Source organism: Charadrius vociferus, unplaced genomic scaffold, assembly GCF_000708025.1.
Source record: "Charadrius vociferus isolate BGI_N301 unplaced genomic scaffold, ASM70802v2 scaffold567, whole genome shotgun sequence".
Classification (NCBI taxonomy): domain Eukaryota; kingdom Metazoa; phylum Chordata; class Aves; order Charadriiformes; family Charadriidae; genus Charadrius; species Charadrius vociferus.
Window position 1 is genome coordinate 44,588 of NW_009649304.1, and position 26,271 is coordinate 70,858.

Below are 26,271 nucleotides of genomic sequence, written 5' to 3' on the forward strand. Positions count from 1 at the left end.
ATGTCAGGTGAGTACTCACTGTGACTACTCTCTGGTTTGAACCAATGCTAAATAAGACTCTAGTTCTGACCAGAAAAATGATTGCATTTGAGGGCTTAAAAAAATTGTAAGTGTGTTTGTGTATGAATATAGAGAAGGAGAGAGATGATTTTAAAACTACATGCAGAGTGCCTCTACACGGCAAAGGAGAAACGACCAGCTGTCTCCCTCATAGCATCACATCAGAATTAAACTCGCTGATTTAGCAAATGGGGAGTTATTTTCTAGCAATTCTGAAAATTGCCGTTTTAAACAAAGATCATTCTTTCCTGAGGTGTTTTTTTTCTTTAGTTTGTATCAACTGTTCTGGTGTTTTTTACTGTTACAGTATAGGCACCCAAGCCTGATAGTTTTGGTGTAAGGCCTTTTGTTACATAAGTATTAAGTGGAATAGAATAGCAAAGTATTGAAATGTAAAAATACTACACTGATTCCTCGCTTGGGTAGGTCTAAACCAGCCTTATCCTCCCCCAAAGCGTTTATTTTGCATCATAACATCCTATGGAATGAGATTATTTTTTTCCTGACCAATCATGTGCCAGTATGCAAATCAGCTTTTGGTTCAATCGATAAAACTGCATCTTCAAAGAAAACCATTGCACTGCTAAAAATATTTTTAATAATGACCACAGAAGCCATATTTGTCTCTTTGATCTCCTGAAGCTTCTTCTGGTTTTAATCAGTGTTCCCACATGAAGAACTGTGGCAACCTATGATAATAGAATCCCTATTCGCATCCACAGGGAAACAAAAATGTTCTCATCTGAAGAAGGTAATTTGGTGTTCTGCCCCTTCCACCCGTGGGCCCCTGCCTCCCTTACTGCTGGGGTATCTTGGCATCAGTTAAGTGGTTTCTGCCCTTTCCTCTGCGCATTACTCTCTCATTGAAGTGTTTCTGCTGCCTAATTATACCCTTTCAATCAAATTAGAGACTGCAGCATCTGGTTAGTGCCTGTAACTGTTGCCATCTGCACCTAGATACAGTGCTTTCATTTAAGGAGGAGTGCTTAAATTGCAATCTCTAGCAAGAACTAGGAGAACAGTTTAGGTAGAATGGAAATGTCTTAAAACTCTTCTTAGAACACTATGCAAGCACATGCATCAAGCACCTGACACCCACTCATTATTGGACCTGGCACCTTTGGTTCCATATCTTTATATTCTTCTTCAGCATTTTTCTGACTCTTCTGAAAGGCTGAAAGAAAAACAAGTGAGAACCGAGCAGGCAATTACAGCATGTAAATTCAACGGACCTTTATTTCTTGCTCCAGCCTTGTAGAACATTTAATGTTCTGGCTATCACACCACTGCAATGAAACCCAAGATTTAAAAAGCAGTCACTTTCATTTACCTTTCATTAATCTGCAGATTTTTAAAAGAACACCTTGTTTCTTGTTTGGCCATAGCTGGTAGGATAATTTCTGACCTGGGCATAATTGTTGTCAACCTTTAATCTCTGTGGCCCCTAGTCAGCACTCCAAGTAGCTTCCAGAACTTAAAGCAAACAAATAAAGCAAGTAACTTCTTTTTTTTTTTTTTTCAGTGAAATACTAACAAGTTTGTCATTCTGAATTTTCAATCTCAAAAGCTACATACATGCCCCAAACTCAGAAGAGTACTCTAAGAAGTCATTTAAACCATCCTGAAGCCTCCATCTCTTCAGTCTGCAATTAGTAATGTCACTAAATAGATGTCTTTGAGAAAATACAGACTTTGAAGAATGCTTAGAAGATTTATAAGATTTCTGACATGTCAGCCAGAAAAGGAAGGGTGTTTGAGAAATAGACAGCTGCTTTCTTTGCTTTTCATCTCATTTGTACAGAAAAGACTGCAGATGAAATTCCAGTGTTTGTATTATTTCTGTCTGTGGTAATGTGGCACGAAATTAGAGTTTCTCAGGTAACTGGGCCTCTTGCCATTAGGGACTTCAGAGATTAAAACCAATATTTGGAAGTCCATCTTAGAAAATCATTGGAAGCCAATGCAGACTGTCAGTGTTTTATCATCAGTTCTTCACTCAGTAAAAAAGTCAGCCTGTTACATTCTGCACTACCTTAATTTTTCAAATGATCCTAAAGTGGCGCCCATGTGGAGTGCAGGCAGCCATACAGTCCCAAAGTAACAAAGGCATAAATGATCATTGTAAGGTCCCTACATCGAAGAAGAAACCAGGACAGATGGAAAAAATTTCAACTACAGCTGCTGTTTGATCTTCCAAATGTTGATCTGGCTCTAATAAAATTAATTGTGAACCTGTATCACACACTGAGCATTCACTTATAGTGGACAACCATCCCCAGGCTTATTTTCTGCTTTTTCTTTCCAACAGTTACCACTCAATACGTACTTATCTAGTTTCGGTATTCGTTTTTTTTAATAAAGAGTTATTTTCCTGTCAACCATGGTACCTGATGTGTTGAAAACAAACCAGCCCTGACAGCACACCGCTGTCCCTGTTTTCTCCCTGGGGCTCATAAGCATTATCCTGAACAGGACCTGTTGGAACCTTCCAGCTTTTCAGGACTAGGACAACTGCAAGGGTTCTGTCTCCCGATTAATTCTGTTTGCAGACATCCCCACAAAACAGTAGAATCAGCAGGGTGATTAGGCAGTTAATAGAGTGAAGTCATCACAAGACGTTGATTTTAATCATGGATTTGACACAAGCCTCTACTTCAGACTATGTCTGAAACACAGCTGACTAAGATCTTAGAAATAGGAGGAGGTCGGAGACTTCAAGATTTGAATGGTCACAGCTTTCTCTGTGGACTGTTGAAAACCCTAGTGATTTAATATAGGTTTATGGTTGACAGGATAGTTCAAACTAAGCCTTGGGTGCACGAACAGAAATGATGTGACAAATCTATCAAGCCCAGTGGCACTCTGATGCCTTCTAGGATGCTGACGGCTTCAGCCTCCACAAAGTGCCTGTTCTTCCCTTGCTGTCTTTGCCACCTGGAGAGGTGGCAAGTTCTGTCGTAGTATACCATAGTTTTACAAAACTTTAATGAATAAGGCTTGCTGAAATTCATAGAACTGGTATTACTTTTCCTTGAGTGACTGTTCTGATGTTAGATTCCAAGCCAAGGGCTTCATAGCCCAAAGTAACATGGAAGTATCAAGCAACGTAAGGCAGCTGGATCCAGTGGGTGCCAGAACAGTAAAAGAAGAGGTGGTTGTTGTTGATTTGTTTTTTTTTCCTCTCCCTTCTACATGATCATAATCTACCAGAGAGAAATCGGGTAATTTGAGTAAGCCCAAGAGTTTTACCAATAGCGTTCAGTCTGCTCTTTTCCGACTGTTTTATTTAGATGACTTCTTCTGAATTATTTTTGTGCAGACAAATCTGGCTGACCTTTTTTAAGCTCATCTTTTCACAGAATTATTGCACCAGTGGTGCAAGACAAAAAGAAGGATGGAGGTTCTAATGTCCTCTTCTCCAGAATCTCTTAGGACATTTGTCTTTAAAGTGCAGCCTGCGGATTTGAAATGGAGAGGGCAGTGGTCTGTCTGCAGATGAAACGTTCACTTTGCACCTTCAACACCTTGGGAATATTAATTTCACAGTGAGATTGCTAAGGGAGTGTCTTGGCTGTTGTGCAGCAAAATATGGTGAAGTCACTACATGTGATAAATGGAAGAATTCAGCTCTTTACTGCCAAGATATTGAATATGCTGAGATCTGTATCCATGTTACTAGGAATTTTATAGAAAACTGTACAAAATATATCTCAGCAGATCTCAAAGCTGATTGTTCAAGGCAAAAGAATGTAGGACTGAAAACCTGATTTTTAAATGCTGATACTTACTTGAAAAGATTGCACTGCAATGCTATGGCAAAATTATTATTAATCATTAACAAAATGAAAATTTCATAGGAAATTCCCTGTAACACAAAAAGATTACGTATTTCATTTAATAAGAGCTGCTAAATTCCATAACTTTAAGTAAAGTTTTCATTTCAGTTTTTCTGGGATAACCAATGTATCTCACTGCCTTCACCTTCCACAGCTAGGTGCTAACAAAGCCAGGGGAGCTTCACTATGACTTAGCAGGCACATTTTTCCCAAATCTCTTGGTAGTGCAAAAGAACACAGGAGGCACTGTTACAGCTACTTATTGTCTTGGGAACAAAAAACTACAGCTAAGAGGAATGAAGAGAGCTCTCACTCTTCCTTTTGTGCAATGTCCTTAAAGTACTAGTGTAATGAAGTTTGAAGAAAATCTATTTAAAAAAAAACTGACATGAAAATGAAGGGCAGTTGCTACTGCAAGTTAAAGCATAGGCCAGTCTCAGCAGATCCTAAAATGGGCTGATGTTAACTTCAGTTTAGCCTGTGTGCCAATTTACATTCAGGTATTGTAGCATTCCTTGCATTTCTGAGTAGATGTTCATACATATTGCTTCTCATTTAGAAGTAAGAAGGAAAATAAGTAATAGCACTAAGCTGCAGTAGCCATCTTTTCTGGATGTGTTTGTCACTTCTCACAACTGCTTCTTTATACTCTACATTATTTTGTTTATTCAGTTTGATTATGTTTTCCTCTCTTTTCTGCCAAATTAATCAGCTTATATTTTTCACCTATGGCATAGAAAAACTTTTACATTAACTGCAAAGCAAGAGAGGTACTGAAGAAAGTTGCAACACTGTGGTGACTTTAAAGTGGTGGGGGTTTTTTTCATATATTTATGTAAATAGCTGTGGTGGCCTAAATACTGGAAACTCAGATTTGCATTTACAAGTAAATGTATGTAGCTCACCTGCAAGGCTAAGGCAGTCAGGTAAATTACAGTAAGGAGGAGTATTGACTTGAAGCTTGTTTTTATTAAATTAGATAGATAGCTTTCTGTCCAAGGATGATAGCAGTATACATTAACGGCTGTGCAGACACCTCTTCTGTGTGCCTTCAGCAACAGAATTCCATTTAATAGAAATCCTAACTTGCCTCAGCATGAAAATGCACAGTGAAGGCACAAAACCATCAGCTTTCATCTGCTGTGTAACAAAACTGTGAAATAATTACTGTAATTGCAGCATTCTGATATTTGTAGGCCCAGACTAAACTCATTTCAAAGGCATGTTTTAATAACACATTTTCCCTTCTCCCACAGTTTTTCTAAATACAAAAAAGGTGTACAGTTAATATGGGGATTAAGCTGTGGGTGTTTTTTTTCCTCTTCCAACTGCAGCCACGCAGGTCTTTCTAGCTTTGTTTTGTGAAGTACATCTCATGAGGGACACCTGGGATCAGCGTACTCCGCTTCAGAGCACTCTCCCTTTCCCTCAGGGCAGTAGAATATCTCTGTAGCTGTTACATGGTTTCTGCAGAGAATGCTGTCAGATAAAACAGAGGGTTGTGCAGCCTGCAGTTAGTAGGAATCATTTGTGACTTTCCCCAGTAATGCTACTCAGTACAAAGAAATGTTTACAGCGGTGTCACACAGCAGTTTTAGTTCTGTCATGGACTGTTGTATCTCAGTGCTATTTCTAAATAAATGCATGGGTGATAAATGTATCATCAGTTATAACGTGGATGGACTTATTTATGGGACACTAATTATAAAGGCTATTTCCGGAAGATGATCACAGAATCACAGAATGGATGAGGTTGGAAGTGCCCTCTGGAGGTCATCTTGTTCAACCTCCCTGCTCAAGCACAGTCACCTAAAACAGGTTGCCCAGGACTGTGTCCAGATGGCTTTTGAATGTCTCCAAGGATGGAGATTCCACAACCTCCCTGGGAAACTGTTCCTGTACTCTGTCACCCTCACAGTGCATAATTTAATCAAAAATGTTTTGCATTTTAGAAAATGTAGAATTGCAAATATGAATACTTACTTGATCAGAAGATATCATTAATAAGACAGAGCAAAGAAACTGTGAAGGGGATAGTGCTTTTAATGACTACAGAAATCATTCTCTGCTTTGATTTCTAACTTGCTGAGTATTAGGAAGCTAGGAAAACAAACATAAATGGGAGAAAATAAGAGCAAGGCAGAAGAATACTGACCTGTAAGTTTTAATCTGAAAGCATAAATGCTTTATTAGCAAACCAATATCATGATTATACTCTACCGAAGAAGGTCCCTCTCTAAGGCAATTCAGGCCAGAGAAAAAAATGCCTAAGAATTTTTCTAAATCAGTACGTAAATGTTTGCAGGATCCATGCCTACAAAATCTTTCACTTTGTAAAGTACAGATATTTACAACGTTAGTTAAACTGGCATGAGATTTTGGGTAGTATTCTGATAAGTGTCAGACTGATAACATCATCTAATTTCATTTTTGGAAAATTATCAAGTTACAGATTCATCCTAATGAGTAAAACAAGGGGAAAACAGTAAAAAATGTAGTATGCTTTAAAAATGTAGTATGCTTATTCAGAAAATGCATGTTCATTGTATTAACAACTCTTCAGACCTACATTGTGTAGTAAAGTAATGAAATCATAATCTCTTCCAATAGAGATTTCACTCTGAGAGAAAACTTAAATCCTAGACAGCATCTTTAGTTGCCTAAACAATGCAGGAAACATGTTAGTGAAAGGAAACACGGTCTCTTGGGGATGGGGTGGAGGGCGAGGGAAGAACAACCAAACACTAAATCTACATACATTCTTTCTCTTTTTCCATTTTCATTTCTTCTCAGAATGTTATACAGCAAATGGGGCTGACTATCGTGGCACTCAGAACCAGACCTCCCAATATGCAGGGAAACCTTGTCTTTTTTGGAATGAGACCTTTGAGCATCCTTATAATACTTTGAAATATCCCAATGGGGAGGGAGGGCTTGGAGAGCATAACTACTGCAGGTAAGAAACATCTCATTGCTACTAACATTGCCTATATACCCAGTGTTACTTTAAACAGTTGACACAAAATTAGGAAACTTCTTGTCATACAGTGAAGAATGTCAGAACCATGGATATCTAACAGGTTTTGTTTTATCCTGTAATCAGTACCTTGGATCTATAAGCACCATTAGTAGAATAACTTTTTCAACCCAGCTCTCACCCAAAGTCCATATCATATATCCAGTATATAATTTGGCATGATGGAGAAAGACTAGAGATTACTTAAATGAAAAGGTGGAGATAATAAAAAAAATGATCCAAGTCAGAAGTACAGAAGCACTAGTGAATGTCTGTAGGAGTCTCTGGAACATTGTTGTTTATCCTCACCCACAAGCCTGCTTCTGTTATACACTATGTTTCCAAGTTTTGTGCTAGTGAAAGTTATGTAGTCACTAAAATTCTCAGTATTAGCTGTTCAGTGACTTAGAGTTGTTATTTGAATTCCGAAGCTCAGCTGTCAGTGGCTACAATACCAGCTCAAACCATGGCAGTTCCACTTTCATTTCGTTGCCTTCTAAAGAAGTGCTCCATAAAACTCAGAACAAAACTTTAATAAGAACTGCAAAATTTAGGAGCCAAATAAGAACCTGTGTTCAGAGATGTTAAGGCCCTGCAGGCTCTTTTCAGCCTGCAACATTTAACTTTCTGATGCATTTCTGCCTTTGCAGGACTGACTAGCTAGGTTTTTATGCCCATCTATATTTGCTATGGAAATAGGTGGGGAGTGACCTGATAAATATATTCCTTAAACAGTGATAGTCATCAGCTCATCTAGGATGCACATGAAGTCAAGTGGTGTGTCTTACTCACTGGGTAATGGGGACAGAGATGTTTAAACCAAGAGATTAAGAACTGAGTTACCTGGGGCATAGCAAGAAATGTTCTAATGTCTCTTTCGTGAGAAGGTTCAAACCACACCTCAATTCTCCTGGAAGATGCCTTTACTTAGCAGGTTATAGGCTTTCTAGGGTAGAGCTATACACCTGCCACTTTCATCTTAAAATCATTTCACTGTAAGTAATGTAAATCAGGATAAATGAGGCAAAATTAATATGCAGGAGTTCAGCACAATTGCTATGTCATAAACACAGGGTCCTGGATCTTGATCCAAGAACCTTTCCATATTTAATCAGAAATTGACATTCAAGAAAATATGACAGAGACAGCCAGTTAATGGAGAGTAAGGACGAAAGCGCAGAAAAGAGGTCTTGTGACATGCAGCAGACAGATGAGCACATTGATGAAAGGACTCAGTGGCATTTCCAGACTAGTTGATGACTCAGGAGGATATTTCTCACTGAAAAACATTGGTGAAGGACAGGGAAGAAAAAGACTTACTTGGGATCTTTTCCAGTGGCTGCAGCAGTGCTTCAAAATAACAGTCTTCAATGTGTTGCACCAGTGGACTCTGTTTTCAGCCACAGGAGAAAGCATTATTGCCAAGTTCTGAATTGACTCTCTTTTGAATCAGTTCAGCATGTTACAGGAGCAAAGAAAAATACACCTCCTGCAAGAGAAACTCCGTATAAGTTGGGCATTCTCTTTAGAAAATGGCCTGGAAACCAAATAAACCTATCAGGCTGTCTAGTATCAGATCAGCATGTGAGCACTGGAGACTCTCTTCCCACCAAAAACATTTCACATCAACATCACAGCCTCCCTCAACCCAACACCATCAAATGCATAACAATTCTCATGACATGTAGAGAGCTGCGTCTCTCACTATGCATGCTAATACAGAGCTACAAAAAAGCTATCGGCCACTGAATTATCTCTGATACAAATAACATAATTTGGATTGTTGCTGCATGGTAGTATCCTACATAGGATGTATCTGCAGGGTCTTACTTTTGGCAGTCATCTCTGGCTAATGCTTAGGTTAGTACAAAGCAAAACATGTACAAGCTATGCAAAAATCTGCGCAACAAACTGAATGTTTATCCAGATATCCAAGTAATCCTTTCTGGAGTCTCACTTCACTTAGCAAATGAGAATTTGGTGTTACAAGGAGCAAGAAGCCTATCATCTGGTATGTAATCCTGAGAAATGACTTGATTACCAAATAAGGCTTTTTAACCTCAAACTGTTAGGTGTTATATTATCCTCTTTGAGATAGAGTTTGAGTTGAAGGTTAGCTATTTCCTTCCTTATGCTATATCACGTGGCCTAGGAATATTCCCACAGGTGTATGGAATGATGATCCTAACTAACGGATGCTTTTTAACTTCACGTTCTGTTGAAAAAAAGCTTGGGAAATCACTGTTTTATGAGTGTCAGAGGATACATTTAGCATGCAAATCTTGTTGAGGCCTTGTAAGTGAAGATACTGCTGTTTTAGCTCTTTCTCTGCCATTCATTTGCTTGGTGACAATGGACAAGTTGATCTTCCCTTCTCTGAGGCAACACATACCTCATAAGGCTTTTTTAAGACATAATACATTGTTTTGAGGCTCAATTTTACGGACAACATTTGAGTAATCTAATTTTACACTTAAAGCATTAATCAGAAGCATGTTATCTCTCCATGGGTGGTCCTTTGGAATACTTTGTTTATGGCAAGACACCCTGTTAAGATGGAAATGCCTCATAATATTCCACTAAGCCTCATTTCAGCCATAACAAAATTATGCAGGCTGAAGGTTTTGGAGATTTTGAAAGACATTCAATTGTTTTCTAACTGTATGCACTTTTGAGGTTCAAGGCAAAGATTTCTAAAGACGTTCATCACATTTCTCTGCAATTTTCTTGCATGTTAAGGTATTTACATGTGGAGTGCCATTAGCATGATTCAGTTACAGCCATCTGATTTCTGTCATGCAGGTGTAAACCCGAAATATCCTGTAACTGTGAAAACAAGGAAAATTGTGTTATTTTGAGTACAAGCTTTCCTTGATTTTAGTTGTCTCTTTAGCCACTGGAAGCTCTGCCATTACATCTAAATTCGCAGCACACTAGTCATAGGCTTTCCTCGTCCACTACTTTTCCTAGTCTGTTTGAAAGCCTAACTCGCAGCACTTGGTCAGCTAAATTGAACTCAACTCACCAATTGTCTTCAGCATTCTGTTATTTGACCAAAGATAATCCCCAGTAGTTCTAAAATTGGATCTCCCACAAGGAGTTGTTACTATGCCCAAATGTCAACGTGCAGCTGAACTGACACTGCAGTGTAGGGGGGTCTCATTAATAGAATTCATGCCAAAGTACATGATAAAAGATTACAGTTGGCCCTGGTTACAAGAAAAGGTAATATTTGAACCTGACTGTCCAAAATAACATTTTATTCTCTTAAACTGATCTTTTTAATGTAAATAGTTTTACAAAGTGTACATAGAAAAAAAATTTAAATAACCCAATAACTACTTAGCTATGCATTTGCAAATGATGCTACACAACAGCAAAGAATAATTGTGGACACACAAGGAATTATCTCATCCATGAATATATCGGATCACTGGAAAAGATTTATTCAGCTTTACTGACGGGGAAGAAAAGACCTCAGTCTTTTCCAGAAAACTTTATCGGATAAATGCTTTTGTCATCATACATAAGAAGGTTGGAGTCTGGCCTATTTTGTATCAAGGCAAAAATCAAGTGTAGGACTCTAATGAACTTGCATGCAGGATGTGGGGCTGAAAATCTCCCTCTCTCTCTCAATACTGTTCAGAAATAGCTCTGCAACTTTTAGACTTCAAGAAAAAAGAAGTTATTTTTTTCGACATTACTAGCATTTTATGCTTGCTCTGTACTGTAATAACCAAAATTATCTGAAATTCCTGACCAATTTTTCTTTTTTTTTTTGTATAGAAGTCCAACAGGTTAAATATTCAATAGGTATTAGAGCAAAAATAATGATGACACTGAAGCTTAATAAGATTGATTTTTATGTGTTTTTTGAAAATATTTGATGACTTTTCGCTCTATTTTTCTCTTTCAGGAACCCTGATGGAGATGTCAGCCCATGGTGCTACATTGCAGAGCACGAGGATGGAATATATTGGAAGTACTGTGAGATTCCATCCTGCCGAAGTAAGAGAACGTAATTTTTTTAGGCATGCATCTCTGTTGAACAGAGATTGGCAGTTATACAACAGTGGGTAGTGATTTTCAAACGGAAACTAGGATAAGGCCAATCAGCTTATTTTCATTTGTAGACTCAGCTATACTTTAAACAGGTCTCTAGAGTTAATGACAGGCTTACTGAATTGTTCCTCCATTGCTATCCTTTTCATCTCATCTCAGAATTACTGAATTATATTATTTACAAATAATACCAGACAGAGAATCACGCAAAACTTATGAAGTACTGCTAGTTTTTTGAATCCATAGAAATACTTCATTCAAAAAAATGAATAGGAAAGTATTAATTTTTTTACAAGGTACTTACGTGTCCATCATTTGCAATTAGCTTGTAAAATGGATGGCATTTGTTTAATGCGCATAACACATCATGCGCAGAATTTCTTGGAAGAAATAGACAGTATGAGAGGACATAGGGAAAAGGTGGCTATTTGTTAGGTTTACAGCTAGAATTCTATTCCTTGCAGATGCATACACTTGGGATTGCTGTGGAACCACAAACTGGACTTTGTTCGATATTTTTTTTAACAGATAATACACAAGTTATTCACCTGAAGCTTCCTTCCAGTATTTAATATTTTGAATGTATTACATTATTTACCTTGTCCAAAATGTGGAGGTTTTGTCACGATTCTTGTCAATATGTTCCAAAATTTTCATTCCTGAATTCCCTAGGATAAACTCCTAAGAATCACATTCTTTAAAATACGCCTAAATATTAAAAAGAGATTCCAGCTTTACATGTTAACAAGCTACCTAACTACACCTTATATTAAGTCTAATCATTAATGCCTTTACTGGCTTTCCTAACTTCTTCTGGGCAAGTACTTGCTATTTCTAGGGGATAACTTATGTGTATACCGTTAAGCCTCAGAGCAGTTGTCCTTATGTAGGGATACTTTTGATTGGAAGAGGTACATTTCTTACTCAAAACTAAGAAAAGGAAAAAAAAAAACCAAACAAAGAAAAGTAGACATCAAGTGATTTTTTACTTTGTCCACGGTTTTCTTTTTCTTATGAATGTCAGCGAGTGATTCACATCTTCAAGCTAGGCAAACTGTGACCTTAAGTCAGTTGACTTTTACCTAGACTTAAATACAGATTAAAGAATCTTATTTAAATAACACAAAATCATTCAACACTCTGATACTCATTGTTCAGAGGACATTTTTACTCTTATTTTTCTGATAAGAGGTCCTATTTAGGAAACATGACCCTCCTAATTAAGAAATTTATCTTGGTCTAAAATGAAAGAATTTGCATTTTCTTTAAAGACCACAGATGTTAACAAATTCTCTGGATATGGCACCAGTAAAAAAGCTGAAAGGCAAATTCTCTCCACTCCATTTGTTCTACACAAAGGATCCTTTTAAAACCAGCCCCACTCATTTTCTCTGTGGTGGGGAGCAGAGGATTTAAACTTGGACACTCACTTGTACAGATAATCCAGACTTAGATTTACAAAATGTCCTTTTGACCAGTAGCAGCTGCTTCAAGCATTGCACTGAAACTGGATACTAGAAAAAGAAATGGCAGCGATTTAGAACAAACTGTACATTGCAAGCCCATCCAAGTCTTAATACAAACCTCATGGTTTGTGAAGCTGTGTAAGGAAAAAAGAAAACACTTTTATTCTTTACCAGATTTTCTGTTTTCATTAAGCATTATGGTAAATCATAGGACCATCAAAACCAACTTGTGAAGTGCATAATACAAAACTGAGTTTTGTGATGGAGCAAGAAAGCAATTGGGTAAAGAAATCCTATTTGAAATTTTTACAGAAGTAAAAAAGTTGTCTTATATAAGCTTCTTTTCCATAATTATATTTACTGCTAGAAAAGACAAGTACCTGGAGCGTAATTTACCTATAAACTATACCTGCATAACACCAGGATAACACCAACAACATGAAGCATCTTGATTGCCTAGAGAGATTTGCATGCAGTGATTCACTGTAACAATAATTAAGAACCTACAGTTAAGAATTTTTCATTACGATGGTGATTTCACATGATTATATCATGTGTCTTGTTCACTAATATTTATATGTAACACTAAGTGTTTCATTCAGAAACGCGTTCTGGCATTCTGTGTGTGTAAACACGCTATACAGAGTTTAGCAATGTTAGAGGAGGATGGATGGGCAGAATCACAGAAGACAGTGGCAGTTACCCCAGTAGGAGCTTAGTCTTTCCTTTTTTTCCTCTTTTCTTCTTAATGGCTTTTCTGCTAAGCAAACTGGAATGGACATAAACAAAATGAAAGGCAAGAAGGCAGCACCGAGACCTGAGAGAACATGTGCATCTCACATGGAGAATTCAGAACTGAATGCTTTAGATGGTTTGTTTGCAATGTTGCAGCTATTCCTGACTTTTTTTGGTCTCTTTGTTAATGAGGTTAGGTTGAAATTCAAAGGAAATAACAACTTACGCTGCCAAAAGGTAAAAGAAAGATAGGCTTGCTGTCCCAGTTAATTGCATCTCCATGTTCATGGCCTGCACAAGTCTCTTCCCATAAACAGATTTCATCACTGGAATCATAATTCCTGTGTGCATGTGCGTCATGTAATAGATTTATTTATTACTGAAATATTGATGAAGTGCTAAATGGCAGAGCCACGTAAGTTATACAGAGCTTCATTGATCACTCTGTAAGATTGACCTGTATATGTTTTAACACAAGAACAAGGAGGAACTCGCACAATTTGAGACAGTATACTGGTGCATTATTACCATCGCAAAAAGCTAGGAGGCTCTTGAAAGACAGCCAGATGAGCATAGCTGGAACATGGGTTCGAGCTCAAGAGGATGAATTCCATGTTTTAATACATGTGCCTTAACATGTAGCATGCAGAAGCTCTGGTGTTTGCCAGGACCTCATTATGTCATATGCTGCTTCAAAGAAAAATAGCATGCTTGCACAAAAAAGGTGATCTTTTATGCACAAGAGAACAAATAGGTACAAACTGGTGAAGATAGTGTAACAGTAGGGCATCACTGATCAGCATGAACAGTACTTGCAGAGCATTGACTACCTCATTTTTGCCAAGTGTCTTTAGTAGGCTAAACATTAAGAGCAAATTAAGGCAACAGATTGTGCTGGAAATTTTTAAAGGTCGGGGTGACTAAACAGTCACTGCCTATCTAGGAATACTTTTGATTCTTCATTGCTTTATATATACTCACACACACACACATATAGTTTTATACATACACATAGGGTTGTAGGGTACCCTGGGTTGGAAGGGACCCCAGACCATCACCTAGTCCAGCCTCCTGGAGCATCTTGGCTCGCCGCTGAACTTGCTTCAGACAATTAATGTCTTTCTTGCGCTGGTGGGCCCATAAATGGACATAGTAGTCTCAGTGTGGTCCTCACAAGTGCTGAGTGGGGGAACAATCACTTCCCTTGATCTCTGGCTGTGCTCATCTTACTTCAGGCCTGTTGGCCGCCTTTGCTGCCTGGCACACTCTGGCTGACGTTCAGCTCCCTGCCTATCAGGACCTCTATGTCCTTTTCTGCAGAGCTGCTCCACATGCTTAAATGTACACTGTCTTGCTTTAGATTTGAGTCGCTCCCTATGCATACATCCTGATTCAGTTTAATATAGTATGAATGAGGAACATATTATTCTAATATACTCAAAATATTTTTGAAAAAGCAGTAATTTCTGATCACTGTGGATCTGATATAAAAGCTGTGTTTGCCAATTGGATCTTCTCCAATCAGATTACAGATTATCTCCCCTCTACTATTATGCTTATACTATGTACTTTGATTACCCTTCAGCAGCAACTCAGGGGTGTCTCAGTTTTAGGACCAGCCCATCAGTAGCCATAGGAAGAACTGGCAGATTGAAAATCATATATGCATATATGCATATGTGTGTGTGTGTGTGGTCCCAGTTCAGAAGAGTGTTTAATCATGTATTTGATGTGGGACTACAAAAGTGCTTTTAGCTAAGCATTGATCCTTGGGCTCATGTAGTTTGTTGATTTGGTATCAGAGTAATTTGAAGAGCCGGGCACTGGCATGGAAATTACTGGTCACTGTTGGGCTACACTGATGCTTCTCCTGTTTATTTCCAATCACATGACACTAATTTTGTTTCCTAGATACGAGAACGTTAAAATACGGCTGGGACACCAAATAGACTAATTAGCTTTTGGATATACCCAAGTGGTACGCTTGATTTAGTTACAAAATGTAAGAAGTTGTCAAATTACTCAGTCTGGTTTCTTAGCATGGAACATAATGAAGTACTAATCCTCTGGACACAAGGTTGAAGGGTCTCACCAATAAAGCTACTTTAAAACAAACAAACAAACAAAAATATATATTTATAATATGTGTTTTTAGGAAATCCCAGGTCTCCTAGGAAAATGATCTAGGTTGGTTAACTAGGAAGCTTTTGCAGGGCAGTGAAATCATGCACTGTGCAAAACCATGGAGCTCTCTGTGAGTTATCTGCCCAGCTGTACTCAGCTGGGGTGGGGCTGCACATGGGGATTTCCAAAAGTATGTTAGATCAGGCTGTAACTTGAAGTCTCAGTACTTACATGCATGTTGCTGCAGGGCATATCAAAGCCGTGACTCCATGAAAGCATTTATAATTGAAATGGTATAATTCTTAGAAAACAAAATTATTTTATGAACAATATTTGAACCAACATTAGCTAATTATTCAAAAAATATACATAGTTGAATTTTCTTCCCAACTTCATTTATTATCCTTTATAATACTATAATCATCCTCCTTAAGAGTATAATTATACACATGCTAATATCTTTGCTGGTCACTAATAGATATGCTAACCCTCTTCCTTAAAATACGGAAGCTGCTGTAGGCAACATAGCCCAAGTCTGTGAGCAAGTTCTCAGACAGACTTGTTAACTGTTTCAGATACCAGGATGATTCAGATTTTAATGGTTAGCTGGCATCAGTTTACAAGCTCAGTATATAATATTCCAGAAGAACAGGGACAAGATCATCTTTGTTAGAATTAGACAAATAGAAGTTCTGAATTCAAGGCATTATTTCAATGGCTGCTGCTAATGGACATGTATAAGAAATCCCAGAAATGGGCCTTCTAAAATCCAGTGAAGAGATATTTTCAGGACTACTGCACAAGACTGCTCAGTACAAAAAAGCATCATAGCCTTCTTACTGTATTTATGTGAAAGTACAATAATATAGAAGCAGGTTACTAACACACAGGTTATCTGATAGAGAAAAAGGCCACCTGTGCAAGAGATGGCTAGTTCAAAAGGAGCCGGAAAAAAAGCTAATCCACATTAAGAGGCATCAGAGGCTGCAAAACCCCAAAACCAACATTTCCCCCCGCCAAAAAAACCCTATTGGTAAGTCAAAAACCTGAAACAGTGCTGTGCCACAAGATGTTAGCAAGAGAGAGTTCAGAGTTTACTCGGTACTGAAATAACAAATGACTGAATAAGTAAAACTGTCATACAGATCTGTGACCGCATCACGTTACACAAAGCTGTGGGGGTTAGGTGGACAAAAAATAATCCTTGTCAATGTGGCACAGGGATAAAAATTATCTGACCATAGAGATGGTAACAGACTTAATTCCAAGTATGTGAGCAGATACGACAAGTAGGCAAGGGATAATTTTATGCCATTAGCACAGCACTATATTGTACCCCACATCCTCTCTCTAGTAGTCATGGCTAAATTCCAGTGCTTTGATGAAAAGTGCAAAAACAAAACAAAACAAAAACAGAGGACAAATTATGCACTGAAGGGGGAAAACTCTTTCTGACCTCCCATAGTGACCAAGGAGCCTTGAAATGTTGTATTAATACAGTATAAATACATGTTTCTTTAAAAAAGTAATATTACTTACTTTGAATCTCCTCGTACATACCATAAAATATGATACTTTGAATTCATGTCAGAATTTGAGTTTTAAATATTAGGGAATTCCCCTGTATAGGTATGTAGTCCCTCCCATAAAACTTGCCAGACTCCTCCCTAGAACACTTTACGTTCCCTTCCTCAAATATCCTGTTTAGAAAACTTCCAGAACTTCATTGTTTTGAAGATCAGATGGAAATAACATTGTTTAATTTACATTGCTAGAATATGCATGATCAGTCAAAAAACCCCACAAAACCTCCAAACCCACTTAATGCCTTTTTTCTTTTTAATTGCCTCTATCAGGAGAAATAAACCAGGTGTTTATCTTGTCTGTATTACTGCAGTTTACAGAAACCAACTACAGAGTATTGCAGGTATATTGCTAAGAAGATATGAAGCTATTTCACCACCTGTCATTTATCCCTGGGCATGTTTGGAAAATATGACAAGGATCTAGCATAGAGTAACATTTCCCATACTGTGAAATCAAGACAAGAACATACAGGCAACTGCTTAGAAACCAGGTAGTGCATAAAGTGGTCTGTGTCTTGGGTGTTCCCAGGCACACCTTTAGAATGACTGTTGTCTGTTATTCTTGCCAGTGCCGGGGAATCTAGGGTGTTACAAGGACCATGGAGAGCCACCACCTTTGACTGGCACCAGTGAGACCTCCAATAAACTTACTATCCAAACATGCATCAGTTCCTGCCGAAGTCAACAATTTAAGGTGATTTCTTTGACATACATTTACAAAGTGTTTTCAAAGACAAAAGATGACAATATGCCTAGAGCTCTCTATCATATTTCTGCCCCCTCTCTTCCTTTTTTCTTTTTTTTTCCACCTTTAGGACATCTAAGGTCTCGCTCCTGCTCCAGGGGACCTAGCCCTCTCGAGCAATGTGGGCAAACAACCAATTAATAATTCCAGCATGCCAGGAGAAAGTATGCTTTCATAGTGCAGTTATGAGTGATAGATAGGGCACTCTAATTGCCCTCCAGTCCATCTTGCTCGCTAGTCTAAGTAGCATCCTGTCAGCTCAAACAAAAACAGTTTGTGGTGGGACCTCTGACAAATTATACATCTCCAAAACACGCATATTCTACTGCCAGCTTTCTTGCTCATACAACTTCCTGCTGTCTCTCCTTTAAATATTATCTCTCCCTTCCTTATGCATCTTTGTTGTCAAAGTTTGCAGGCATGGAATCAGGTTATGCTTGTTTCTGTGGAAATAATCCTGACTACTGGAGATATGGGGAGGCAGCCAGTACGGAATGCAACAGTGTTTGCTTTGGAGACCATACTCAGCCTTGTGGTGGGGATGGCAGAGTCATTCTTTTTGACAGTAAGTATTGAAACAGGCTCATTTTTTCCCAAAGGAGAGGTCTCAAATGTTCAGCAAATTAGGGAAAAGGGTTTAAACGCAACGAGAACTGTTGCACACAAAACAGCAAAACACCTAAATTCAATATAAAACAAGCTGCTTTCTATTTCTGCATAAAATTCACATCCATTAATAATGTGAAATAGCTCTTCCAAGAAATGATGCCTGCTTAGGCAACTGACTCATGCTCCAGAGATTGTCTCTTACTTCCCCACAAATGGTACTAACTCAGCTATCGCAAACAGCGTGTCATGGAAAGACTCCTTCAGAACTGATCGTACCAGAGAGTAGATATATGATTAAGTGAGGCATCTCATATAAAATTTCAGTCTACTTGGGTTTTTTTATCAAACCAGATGTGATTTGCTGTAACCCAGTTAACACAACACAAAGCAGCCTAGTAGAATTGCAACAGGGAAGGAGTGTACCCCAAAAATACAAACAAGTTTGGTTGCTATTATGACCATTGTTGATTTCATAATTTCTTATACATAGAAACACTCCTTTCTACTCTTCTTCTCAGTATGCATACCAGTGCCAGCTGTGTAACTTCCCAGGTTGATGGTATGAGTACCCAGTTGTCTGGGTGCAGTACAGGCTCCCAGTATAGCTGGGAGTACTGGAAAAGTTCACAGCGTGCACCAATATATTGTTGCTTCTCAGATCTCAACTGCCTCTGAAGTAGAAGCTACCTTTTAAGTTGAGTTACAAATTTTCTGGAACTAAAACCGGCATCATTATCCACCTTCTGAACACACAACCAAACTTCCCATCTCCTTACTCTAAAAGCCTGGTTCCTAGCTAGTGAGACAGAAAGACATTTCAGTTGAGACAGGAATTAGTAAATCCTCCACAAGATATGAAAAGAAGCACCGGAGTTGCATGTTGCTTTCAATGTTGAGATAGCACATAGCTTCACACCGCAGCACCCTCTGTTACCTTCTGCTCTTGGCCTCCCAACTCCTTCATGGGTAAAGACTTCCTTTTCTTGAATGACCAAGGGCTCGGCAAGATGTTATGCTGAGGACCTGCACTGTCTTTTCAGGTAAACAGCAAGGGAGAGCGCTATGGCCAGGTAAGAGAGGGCATCCTAGTAACTGCCACCTATTTTCTTTTGCTGATGAGCAACACCTGCTCACCTCATTCCTCTTTTCCAGATTATGTCATATCCCCAGAACCTTCACCCCTGATCCCTGTACACCCCCCCACATGCTCCACACCCACTAACCTTATGTGGCTATGTGCTACTGTCATGGCCTAAAGCTGTAACATTCAGACCCACAACACAGAACTCTACCAGCACTAGAAGGAAATGAGAGAGGGAAAGTGTTTCCATTCCATATGGGGCAATGCTGTACTGTGTCAAGCATCTGTGAAGCACTAGTCACTGGCATTCTTAGTTAATATTGCTGGTTTGAAGAACATCTTGTGATTCAGTAATTACAAACAGCGCAGCCAAATATAACAATACCTATAAGCCATTGGCAATGAGGAAATTTAATATCTTACTGACAAATTTCAATTCTATCAATCCAATCAATTCTATCTATTCAAACTATTCTATCTATTTGATTAAATCAGCAGCTCTGTTAACATGGAGTAAGTGCTAAACACAAATGCCTCTGTGTGGCTTAGTACCTCTGTGGGGCCTTTCACAGTCTTTTTATTCTTCGTCTTTCATATTCTTTCAGTTCCTCTATAAGGTCCTTTATAGGGCGGCACTAAAGCGTGAGGTTTGCTCAGGCTATGATCAGGTCTTCCTCTAGAAAGAGAGAGAAATGTTTTCACATGATTTTTCTGGCAGACATATGCTACTTCTTGTTCTTGTTCTCCAAGCTCCCTTTTAATTTGTATTTATTAAAACTCTTTCTCAAGAGGCCTGTGAAAACTGAGACACTTCAAAACACTTCCCTTCCTTTATTTCCATTGTCACAGGCCTCTATTACAGGGCTTTAATTAAGCCTTCAGAGAAAATAATTCTACTTTGATTCTTCATCCCTTCAGCCTATGATATGGGGGAGTGATAACTCTGTTTTGTCATGAAATACATTATTATATAATAGGTATGTAATATTGTGTATTTAGGGGATATACATAAATACATATATATGCAGATACACCTATATACAATACATTTTTAAAATATATATGTGTATGTATAGATATGCATCAAGTCAGTTGGCTAGCATTTGGGTGTCTCTCTGGATTCACTGGTGAATTAGTTTGCACTGGGAATCTGGATAGTCGTCAAGGGATATAACGATTTACTGGGCATGTACTCGTTTTGAATACAAAAGGTGGCAACAAATCAAAAAGATTTTCTTTAGACTTCATAACAGGATCTTTTCCAGATTACTTAGTGAAGGTAAGGTCAAACATGAGTTGGACAAGATGAAAAGACAGAATGCTTAAAAAGCAGAAATAGATGGCCACAGAGGTGATTAAGGGATTACAGCTTTGTTCATACAAGGAGAGGCTGAGAGATCTTGGCTTGCATAGCCTTGAGAAAAGAAGGCTCAGGGGGGATCTTTTCAATTTGTATAAATAACTGATGGGAGGGTGTAAAGATGGAAGTCAGATTCTCCTCACTGTTATCCAGTGAACAGACAAGAGGCAACAGGCACAAACCAAAACACAGGAAAATCCATTTAAACATAAGGAAAAAATATTTTTTTATGGGGAGGGTGACACTGGAACCGGTTACCCAGAGAGGTTGTGGAGTCTCCATCCTTGGAGACTCAAAATACAACTAAAACATGTCTGCTACTTTGAGCAGGGGGATTGTACTAGACAATCTCCAGGGGTCCCTTCCAACCTCAGCTGTTCTGTGAAGATTTGTTTTTTCAATTTGATATGGCTGTGAAGGAATGTCAATAATTCAGCAGTTCACTAGTCCGCTTGCCTGCCTGCCTGATGGGGATGGAGTAGAAGTCCCTGGATCAGTGATTTAGTGTTCATCCTGTTCCTGCAGGTATGCGGAAAGGGAACATGGTTATGTACAAGGACAAAAGACAGCTGCAGTATTCAAGACTGATACATAGGTCTCCGAGTAGACAGAATGAGGGTAACCCAAACAAATGCAACATCATAGCTGTGCTCCTATGCTGTGGATGGTGAAGAACACCAGTCCAAGAGACAGTGCATCCTGCTGGGGTAGCAAGTCTGCACCTGCAAGTCACATTTGAGTATTAGAATCTACAGAGTGCTAAAGCTGTGCATAATGAATGTATAACCTCTTTCTTACATTTTTCTTCCTCTCCTTTTCACAGCCCTTATTGGTGCCTGTGGAGGGAATTACACTGCTGCTACAGCTGTGATCTATTCCCCAGATTTTCCCGACACATATGGCACAGGCAAAGTCTGTTACTGGACCATACAAGTTCCAGGAGCGTCTCGAATCCACTTCAGCTTTGCCCTTTTTGAAATCAAAGATGCTACAGATATGGTGGAATTGCTGGATGGTTATACCTATCATGTTCTAGCTCGTTTTAATGGCAAGAACCGACCTCCCCACACCTTTAACATCTCTTTGGATTTTGTCATTTTGTACTTTTTCTCAGATGAAATCAATCAAGCCCAGGGATTTGCTATCAGATACAGAGGTAAGAGGCTAACTTTGCTGTTTCTACTTTTCAATGAACTGTTAAAGCATTTAATTCACACAGATTTCTGAAGTGGCAAAAAAAGAGCAAATATTTTAACTCTCATGTCTACAGGTTTTTCATCTATCTTGTTGTCGCTGGTCAGTGGGTAAAAGCTTTGCTAAAATTTCTCTCAATTTGGAACACTCCAGTCAGCTATGTCATAAATAGCAAAATTTATTTTAAAAGATTCAACCCTATCCATACCTGCCTTTCAAAACAGATTGAAAAATGACAAAGCTGAAACAAAACAAAAAAACATTAGTCGATCTGCATCTTGGTCCATCTTGGCTCTTTCCAACAGTGTATTCCACTCAGATCGAAAGTCATCAGGAGAAAACATTTAGTTGTACTTACTGTTACAATGAACAATTAGCTTCAAGAAGAATTCTGAGAACCACAACTTGGTGAAGTACAGGCTTTTTCTGGCATCAGACATAATTTGATTATTGGAGTTCTCTAAAGTAAACCAGGGACCAGCACACGCCTGTTTAACAAGCACAAAATAAAGTCCAATTACACCTGTTAAGAAATTGTTATGGTAATTATACTCTTGTGTTTTCAGCTGTGAAGGACAATGTGCATCAAAACAGCATTCCAATGAATCAGACCCTTTCAGAGAAGATAAACGAACAAGCAAATCTCAGCATCAATGCAGCCCGGTCATCAAAGATACTTTATGTCATCACAACCAGCCCAAGTCATCCTAGTAGCTCCATGCCTGGTAATATTACAAGAAAATGTGGAAAAAGGAAAAACATTTTGCCAAGGCACAATCTAGAGTCACTATTTCCTTTGCTTCCTCCTCCACATTATCTGATCCACTGTGAATTTTCATTTAGTCTAATTACCACTAACTGCTGTTCTCATTACTGTGTAAAACTCACTTCTCAGCATAACTCAGTTAGAAATAGTGTGAAGATGGTGAGTCCTTGAGAATGAAAGCACAGCAGAATAAGATGTGAGTCAGAGCAGCCTCCTTACTAGCATCAGCTTCAGTGACCAGGGAATTTCGTAGAGGGGGCAAAAGGTGCTGAAAAAACAGCAAGCTTTTGTAGAATCTGGAAGAGCCCAAGTGCTGGATGCATCCCAGTTATCTCAGTTCAGGAAAGCTCCAGCAATAATACAAAGAGGGCTAGACAAGGATGAAGCAAGTTAGTGGGTGCAGGGGAGATGCCACTGAGAACTGTCATGTGTCTAGAACTCACATTCAAGACACCACTTCATTCAGGAAATTGAGTTGTAAATAATTGAAGACTGGAAATGCACTCTTGGTGAATATCGCTATTGGTCTCTCCTATCTGAAAACTACTTGGGGCATCTGCTTTTACATATTGTTGAAGCTGGGCCTCAATCACACTGCGAACCCTCTGATAGTTCTGTAGTCCTGAAGCTGTCTGCATTCCAAACCTGAATGTAAGAACATGACTGCACATGAGCTGCATATACCTGAACTAGCCAGGCTGCAGAACAGGCCTGGGATTCTGGGCAGATACTTTGGCAGGAGGCCCAGGATAGTGCCTGAGTTTCCACAGCTACATTTAAGCTGCCTAGTGTTAAACTAGCTTGGGCATACTGACCTAAGATGAAACTGCACCCTTGGATTTCATGCAGTTACAAAAAAAACGTTAAAATCGTCATGAACAGTCAGTGCTTTGAGAAAGGGGCAAGGGGTGGGAGGGAGCCTATGTTTCCTTTTTTTGCTCCTTTGAGCTTCAGGATTCTGAAGGTGATGGCCTTTGTTCAGTTGTTCTGACAATTCAAGGTCCTTGCAAGGCTGTTCAGTGTGCTAAATATGTCAGAGTTACTTTCTAGTGCCATCCCTTCTCCCATCTTGACATGCTGTAGCCTCCCACTGCAAGATTATAGAAGTCCAAATGAAAAGGTGATCTAATAATTTAGAACTCAGCTCCCCTCTAGCCCCAGTATCTTAAATAGTTCCAATGTGGCCATGTGTCAAGCTGCTCTACAAGTCCTGCTTGACTTGCTGGTACAGCAGAACTAAATTGAAACATAAAATACAACAACCAAGAGCCTTCAGTGTAAGGTAATAAAATAGCAGATCAAAAATACTGATCGCCTGTCTCAGTAGACTCTAGAGAGGAAAAAAAACCCCACCATACTTGGTGATTACTTACATAATTACTGATATAAAACTAGGCCATCTCCTTGCAAACATAGTTACTACTGGTAGCATATATTCTAGTATGTTGTGTAGTTTGCTTTTAAATTTTCCTCTGGGTGAGTTTTGATTCCTTTCCTAGATGCTAGTTAGATAATTTTACTGGTATATGCTTTGAATTTTCCCAACTTTCAATTTTATAGGGAGCAGTCCTGCATGGGAAAAAAACAGTTCTGACCAAGAGTTACACAGTTCCCTCTCCCTCTGCTCTTCTCTTTTACAGAATGGACAATATATAGTCTCACAGCACTGCTCATCTTAAGTGTTACAGCCATAATAGCAAAGATATTTCTCCACATAACCATGAGGTGAGTATGGAGCAAAACTGTCCCTGGAGAACTGACATCTTGGCTCTGTACCAAACCTGGTACGCTTCATTTCTCTGCCTTCTGATACTGTCAGATTAGTCACATTCAAAATCAAGTTATATATTACATATTTGTATCCTCATAAAAGATAACAAATAAGCACATTTTTTAACTTTCCAGTCTGTTAGGATAGCATTTGCTGCTAGAATATCTCTTCTGGTCTTGTTTTGACAAGATTTGTATTTTAAGGAATAAAAAAGTTTCTCATACTGAGTGATGTTATATAGCAAAGAGGAAAGTGTAATCAGACATCTAGCACTGGTGGGAAGAGGTCAAATTATGATAATCCTTTACCGAAAAAAATGAAAACCTCATCCCAGATTGGGGAACTGGGGAAAAAGTTCAATGTGGGCTAGTTAACACTTACTTTCTTTTACTGAAATACTGAAAATGGTTCAAAAAAGAATCACAAAAATGAAAATCTGTATTATGATGTGACACTTAACCATATATTAACCGTATATTTTTCTCCCTATTAAAAACAACATAATTTTATTACTATGTTTCTCTACACTTATACCAAGTAATTTTTGTGTCCTCTAGATGGACAGTCATTGAATGAAATGATGGGTGAGTTATCAGCAAATCGTAAATGTTGAATATTGTATTTGCATGCCACAAACAGGCTTAAATATACAAGGAAATTAATCTATATTAATAGCAATTAGTAAAAGAATATGTACAGACTTCTTAGCTTAATGTCACTGCTTTCATTAGGGTAGCAACTACTCTAGCAACAGAATGCCTAACTTTTCATTTGGTCAAGAAACAACCAAGAAACACTCCAAAAACTACATAACTGTGCAGCAGGTAGGAAAAAAAAGGCATCACAGATGTAGTGGAAGCTGCTGGCATTACCAGTGTAGCAGTAATGCAGACATACTAATAACAGCAGCTTCCCAAGCACCTAAACAGTGAATTGACTCTTGTTTCCTAGATCCCATCCGATACCATCTGCAGCTGAAACAGAAGATTCCAGTGAGGTTACTACTGCTGGCGAGATCTGGAGTATATTTTACCAGCCATCCACATCGATATCCATCTTCAAGAAAAAGCTTCGAAGTCAACAAGATGATTGCAACCCACTAGTGGGAAACTGAAGTGTCTTTTATTTTACAAGAATGAATCTTCTTAAAATGCAGGTGACTTCGGAATAATCCTTTTTTTAGCTCCCAATCTCATACTGTTTTTCCAAAAAGTCCATTTCCAAAGGCCTTTGAGTAACTTTGCCTATTTGCTGTTCTCTTGGGTATACTAATGACAACAGATTTAATTGCAGCAATAGTTTTGAAATATCTGGTGCTCATCAAATCTGTAGTGTTGTTAATTACTGCCTTGAAACCAAAGCACTTAAAATACATGTAAAAACCTGTAAAATTCAAGATGTCCTGTACCCCTGCCAAGAGTAATTGAATGAGTATCTGCAGGTTGAGGACTTCTTGTCCTACTTTCCTGTACGGCTGTATTATATCAGGCTACTTTAGTCCTTTTATTCTCAAGGCTGAAGTCAGAGGTGGACACTGATAACCTGTTCAGCTGCCACAGCAACCTGAGCTTAATGGCCTTAATGTAAACATGTCTAAATGGTACTATATAGTAAGATGGGAGTCAAAGACTTGAGAAACTATCAGCCTGGTTGCCCCGTTCTCTGCTGTTTCTACATTTTCTGTTTCTACAAGCAGAGATGTACAAATAAAAATCAAATCAAATTCAGGAGGCAAACGCTCTATGGAGTTTCATCTGCAAATGTGAGTTTCGACGGAGTAATGCTCATCAGGTCAAGGTCTGCACAAGCAATGAAGACTGTTAAATGACTGTCTGACCTGTCATTCACCGATGATGATGA

General features: G+C 38.6%; 1 protein-coding gene across 1 annotated transcript; it reads left to right on the plus strand.

Moving 5' to 3' along the window:
- KREMEN1 (kringle containing transmembrane protein 1) lies at positions 1–25,525 on the plus strand. Its single transcript, XM_009889171.1, has 9 exons — positions 1–7; positions 6,690–6,852; positions 10,829–10,920; positions 17,455–17,579; positions 18,042–18,195; positions 21,504–21,836; positions 22,441–22,599; positions 24,281–24,365; positions 25,363–25,525. Exons 1-9 carry the CDS (start codon positions 1–3, stop codon positions 25,523–25,525), a joined length of 1,281 nt encoding a protein of 426 aa, XP_009887473.1.
- The last annotated feature ends 746 nt before the right edge of the window (positions 25,526–26,271 follow it).